Below are 6,000 nucleotides of genomic sequence, written 5' to 3'. Positions count from 1 at the left end.
AATGTGCATGCAGGGAGGGATCAGTTTCTTGGATTTATGCTGACCTTAACCTGTGAGAAAAATTCCCGATGAAATTTCCGTGTGTGGGAAACGCGGGACTGGACAACAGAGCCACGAAAGGCCTGGGAGCAAACAGCACAGCCGCTCTGCACAGCTCCTGGCACTTCTACTCTTTTCATTCGCTGCTTATTTATTTTCTTTCTGCTCCAAGTTTCGCCTGTGTCATATTTTCCATGGAGATGGAGGCGCGGGCGCTCTGAGCGCTGGTGACACGGCGAAGCGTCGGATGGCTGGGGAATGGAGAAGGGGAAAAGGGAAAAAAGGGGTAGAGGGAAAAAGGGAAATCTCCTCGGGTTAGGGAAGCAGGGGGATGGAAAGCTGCTCGGCAGGGACACAGGGTGAGGGAGGAGCGGCTGCGACCGAGCGGAGACGGGAAGAGAAGGAAACACCCCGTGGGTCTGGAAAACGCTTCCCGAAGGGGAAAGGCCTCGGCAGGGACCGGGGGGAGGAGGAGGAGGAGCGGGGGAAGAGACGGGGGAGGAGGAGAAGGAGGGGAAAGAGGAGAAGGGAAAGAGAGGGAGGAGGAAGAGGAGGAAGAGGAGGGCGGCCGGCGGAGGGATCCGGCGGCGGGGCGGAGCGGCCGGAGGTACGAGAGCCCCCCGGAGGCGCCGGGGAGGAGCGAGCTCGGCCCAGCCCGGCTCGGCTCAGCTCGGTGCAGCTCAGGCTCCCCCGGACGCGCCGCTCCCGCCTCTCCCAGCAGCGCAGCGGGGCCAGCACCGGGCCGGGAGAGCAGCGCAGCGCGGTGGGACTCGGCCCGGAGCGGAGAGCAGGCAGCGGAGAGCGGAGCCAGCCCGCAGCGCCCCGCTGGGTCCCGGGCCGGAGCGAGAGGCGGAGCGGCGGGGGATGGAGCCCCGGGCCTAGAGGCGGCCGCCCTGCCCGACCCCTGCGGGCGCAGCACGGGCGGGGGTCGGGGCGGGCGGGCAGCGGGGATGGGCCCGGCCGCGGGCGGGGAGCGCCGCCCGCCCCCCGAGCGCAGCCCCTGAGCCCCGGCCGGACGGGCACGGGCACCATCGGCCGCTTCTGCAAAGGTTTTTTTTTTTTTTTACCCCCCCGAGTCCACCGAGATTGTTTTGTTGTTTCTTGTTGTTGGAGTTTTTTTCTTGCTGGAGTTTTTCCTTTATCCCCCACGCCCCACTTCCGTGGTTTGGATATTCTGGGTGACTGCAAAGAAGAGTTTTGGAGTTGTTTTGGATTGGGTTTGGTTTTTCGGTTTTTTTTTTTGGGTTTTTTTTTTTTTTTTTTTTTTTTTTTTTGTTCCTTTCTCCTGCCCTTGAACTGAGTTTGTCCTCTGTGCATGCCTCTTCTGGAGCAAGGCTGGATCCTGAACCTCGGTGCATGTAAGGGGCAAAGCCTCGTTCATATTCCTGCAATAAGAGTAAAATGTAAATTGGATAATACGACTTCTTGCCAAAGGCTCCAATGAGTGGCACACAGTCCACAATCACGGACAGGTCAGTATAAAATGAGATTTCTTGTTTTTTTTTTTTTTTTTAATCTTTTTTTGAAGTGTGAATATTCGCAGAGCTCACGTACTTTGTGTTCTGGCTTCAGTGACAGACAGGAGCAGAAAAGCAGGATTAAATCAGAGGTTCTGGGAACCAAGGGTGTCCTGACTGTCAAAGCAACTGGGTTAACTTTGAAACTGATGTATTTCAAGTCCAACAGCTTTCAGGCCTGCCAGGCTGACTTTGCAGGAGCCAGGGTGGTAATTCAGCTCCCAGGATGGGCTGGTGCTGCGGGGAGCACCGAAAGCAAGGGCTCCTGCAAGGGGATGGAGCAGCAGAAGCCACCAGAATTCAGTATCCAGCTCGAATCTGAGCTCAGAGAGAGTGTTGAGGATGCACTTGGGTCTCCTTGGGTCAAGTACTGCCGAGAGGTCACTCCAGGTGAGGGCAGCAGGGATAGTTGACAAGCAGGAATGTCTGCTGGTGTCTACCTTAGCAGGAACCTGCCTTTAGATACCTGCTCAGGCCTCTGGGCTGCTCTGCAGGTGCCTTTCATTACCTCTGGAGTTCTCTTGTTTGTGCTTGGGTGGTTCAGAGGAAAGGAAAAAAAAATGTGACAAAAAAAAAAAAGTCAAGTAGGAAACATTTTAACATGCGAGTGAGTGGAATGAGTGTCTCCAGATTTGTTTTTTTTTTTTTGATGAGAAGAAAAGATACCTTTTTTTGACACTGTATGCTGTGAAAACCATTCTATGTATTTTATTGTATCTTTATGGTGGTTGAGGTGTGAATGTGTGTGGCCAAGGCCTTTCACGACCAAGCAGTTGTGGCACAGCAGCGAAGCTGGGGCTGGGATGGGGCAATGATGCTTTGGGTGCTTGAGTTCACCAATTTTAGGGCAGGAGAGAGACTGAGTGTGGGTCTCGCTTAAATCCAGGCCTTTTTGTGACTCCACGGGTCCTCACAGCACAGTCCAAAGTGCTCTGGGACAGCTCAGACTTGTGTACAATCTGTGCTTACAACTTTTCACACAGTGTTAAATCTTGGCTATTAATTTTGTAGTTTGTCCTAGCAGGATTCTCTCTTTTGCAGTGCATGAATGATTCTTGAGTTGCAGGGTGTTTTTTCTCTGTAGCAGGCAAGGCAATGACAGTAAAAAGACATTTCAGTGGATTTGTGAGGATTTTGTTACGTACTTCAGGCCATATGTCTTGTGGCAGTTGCATGATATCAAAAAGAACGACAGAATTTTCATCCCAGGGAGCAGCTGAGTGATGCATGGAAAGGAAAAACACGAGAACAGGGAATTTAATTTACTTGTTAGTAAAACAAAATACTTTCCATTATTGAATTGGAGCAGCCAAATAAAAAAATGTCTCATTTCCTTTTGCTCTCAGTCATGTCAGGAGGATGTTTCTGTTTGGTGTTCCATTAAGGTTTTGGATCAAAAGGCTTTTAGTGTCAGGTGAGGAGCTGTCTCCACAATCCTGGGATTTCTGGGGGAATGTGGAGGAACTGGATCTTTTCTTGTCACTGTTTTTCACCTCTGGCCTGAAGGCCTGGGGTGCAAAGTCATGGTCGTGGCTCTGCCAGGGGAGGAGAAGCTTTGGGGTGACCTCATTGTGGCCTGCCAGGACCTGAAGGAGCCTACAAGGGAGATGGAGAGAGACTCTTTTAATAGACCTAGAGTGACAGGACAAGGGGGAATGGTTTCCAACTCAGAGCAGGGTTAGGTTGGTCATGAGGGCAGAATTGTTCCCTGTGGGGATGGTGACGGGGAGCCCAGAGCAGCTGTGGCTGCCCCTGGATCCCTGGAAGTGTCCAGGGCTGGAGCAGCCTGGGACAGTGGAGGGGTCCCTCCCCATGGCAGGGGGATGGGAATGAGATGGGATTTAAGGTCCCTCCCAAACCATCCTGGCATTCTCTGGTGATTCTCTGGTTTATTCCCTGGCTGAACCTTTCAGCAGAAGCCCAGACCTGGTGCTGGTGTTTGTTCCCATCTCTGCTGTTCCCCTTCATCCCCAGCACTGTGCAGGGTTTGGAGAGGATGGGTTTTCATCACTCTTGTCCCTGCACAATATTCCCCTTCCCTGCAGGCCTGGGGAGAGTCTGTGTTGCCTCTTTCAATCTGCCTCTAAAGCTCAGAATGCAAAGCAGGTGCCATAGAAATAATATTGATGCTTCCACTGTCATTAGATCTCCATGGTATAAATCATCTGACATGTTCAATTCTCTTTGTGTTTGTCAATCACCTTCCTTGGTGGGATTGAGATGGGAATTGCCTTAAACCAGGAAAACCCAGCTTGCATCCGTGCCAGATGGTATTAGGAATATAATAGGGCAGCTTGGGCCTGGATTTTTCTCCATATTACCTTTACATATTTGCATTTTGCATATATAGAGCTGCTTAAATCCACATTACAGACAGCAGATATTTCCTTTGGTATCCCTGCAGTTTAAGGTGCCAGTGATATGACAGCTGTCACATTTCCCTCATGCAGGCTGCACTTCTCATCCTTGACATGTTTTCTATCTCTTGATGATGTCATGATTACCGTTAAAAATATAAATTTATATATAATTTTATATACATTCTACATAAAAATTTATATGTAAATATAATATATATTATATAAAAAGATATAATATTTATTTATAATATTTATATAAATATATAAATTTATAAATTATATAATATATATGTTAAAATTTATATATAAATATGTAAATTAGGAGTATATGGATGGCCATTTCTAATGCTGTTTTGCAGCCAGGATGATAAATGATGATTTTATTAAGTCCCCTCCTTTTTTTTTTTTTTTTAATTTAATTTTTGTTCTCTTTCCCAGGAAAGTTGAATGGATTTTAGTGTCTGGCACTGCTGAAACACAGTCAGGCCAGTTCATATCTGAGTGTGTCTGGGCTCATTCTCTCTGTGGACTAAATCTTAACCCAGCTAGTTTTGGTTATGCTCAGATGCTGTTATCAGAACTCCCAAAGCAGCATCGATTTCTGGTGTCTTTTCCTTCAAGTGCCTTCAGTCTGGAGGGAAGGGAGTGCCTGGGGGAGTGGGGGGGTATCAGGCATTAAACAAAAAAGGCAGAGCAGATGTTAAAGGCTCCTGGGGATGAAATGTCTGTTCTGAGTCGGTGGAGGAGCTCCTGACACCACTGCTCCCTGTCAGCTTTTGGGGGAGCACCTAAAGGGTGCAGGCAGACAGAAAATTATCTCCTAAAGAGCACTTGAGGCTTAAAAACGCATCAGCAGAGCGTTCTCCAGGAGAGCCATGGTGCCTTGCACGGCTGCTGGGTGATCTGAGGGAGTTAAACACTGATTTAACTTCCCCTTCTTTCCCTCAGGATGTTCTTTGACTTTGTCAGCTGCTTTTTTTTTTTTACTTCATAGTCCTGGTGCCCATTGGAGCATATCAAACTCTTCATCTGCAGCCTTATTGCTCTGCTCCTTTATGTTTGTAAACATTTACACCCTCTTCATTTAATCCTCCCTTAGCTGTGCTGTATTTGTTCAGAGGCCTCCTAAGGTGGCGTTTGTCTTGCTGAGCTTAGGAACTCTCTGAGGCAGACACCCCTGAGCTGCTCATCTGGCTCGACTTGATCCTTAGTGCAAGGAAATCTTCACATCCAGGGCACCTTTTATTATCCTAAAGGTGTCTGACATCAGTCAGGTGACTGAGCTTCATCCAGCTCTGCATTTAGGTGAGACTTCCCATATCTTTTAACCCGAAAAAAAAAAATAAATCTATTTTTGGCCGCTCGCTGGTGCTGGGTTGGGTTTTTATTGCTGGGTGCTGTTTTTGGTGGGGGGATTGCAGATTTGAGTCCATCCGTGACCGGCTGAGGGGTGGCAGGCAGCTGGGCAGGGTTTGTTGGAGGAGTTTTCCTGTTTCTGCTGCAGTGTGCCCACATTCCCTGCCTCTGGAGCTCTCCTGGCCAGCTCTGGGCGTTGCTGTGTGCTGTGCATGGCCGAGTGAGATAAGGCCTTTATTCTTCCCAAGGCCACGCTGGGGCCAGGCTGGAATTCTGAAATTCAGCCATTTCCAGCCTCTGCTTGGCCACCAAAGGCCGGCCCGAGCTCGGCTGTATCCTGTTATGACACTGAAGAAACATTTGTGTGCCATTAATTTTTTTTCACTCTCGGAGTTAACTGTATTTTTCTTCCTGTCGCCGTTCCAAACACACTTCAGGGTTGAGCAATTGCACGGCTGCAGGACTTGCTTTATGTTTCATTCTGTTTATTAAAGGCCAATAAAAGAAAGGAGGCTCTTGCTTTTTGCAGGACCTCGCTGAGGAACTGGTGACTCTTCTCTGCAGTTGCTTGCAAATGAGTTTTATTTATAACCCTGCTGTAGTTTCTGTTGCTATGATTGGAAAACAGCAGAGGTAGAATTTACACATAATTACCCTTGAGAAGTTTTAATTGGTGATTTGCTCCTGACTTGGTATTAAAATAGACTCTAATTGTTTCTTATCTGCCT

General features: G+C 48.6%; 1 protein-coding gene across 2 annotated transcripts in view; it reads left to right on the top strand.

Annotated features, from left to right (window-relative positions):
• Positions 1-628: 628 nt before the first annotated feature.
• Positions 629-6,000, top strand: part of ARHGEF12 (Rho guanine nucleotide exchange factor 12) — an 87,607-nt gene continuing 82,235 nt past the window's right edge. For both annotated transcript variants that reach the window (XM_071449793.1, XM_071449792.1), the window contains exon 1: positions 629-1,511. In XM_071449793.1, the coding sequence (XP_071305894.1) occupies positions 1,480-1,511 (32 nt within the window). In that variant the 5' untranslated portion in view covers positions 629-1,479. The remainder of the gene's footprint in view (positions 1,512-6,000) is intronic.

Source organism: Agelaius tricolor, unplaced genomic scaffold, assembly GCF_023055355.1.
Source record: "Agelaius tricolor isolate 1412-34295 unplaced genomic scaffold, bAgeTri1.0.p SCAF_29, whole genome shotgun sequence".
Lineage (NCBI taxonomy): Eukaryota > Metazoa > Chordata > Aves > Passeriformes > Icteridae > Agelaius > Agelaius tricolor.
The sequence above is the reverse complement of the archived record's forward strand: the minus strand, read 5'-3'. Positions and strand labels throughout refer to the sequence as shown.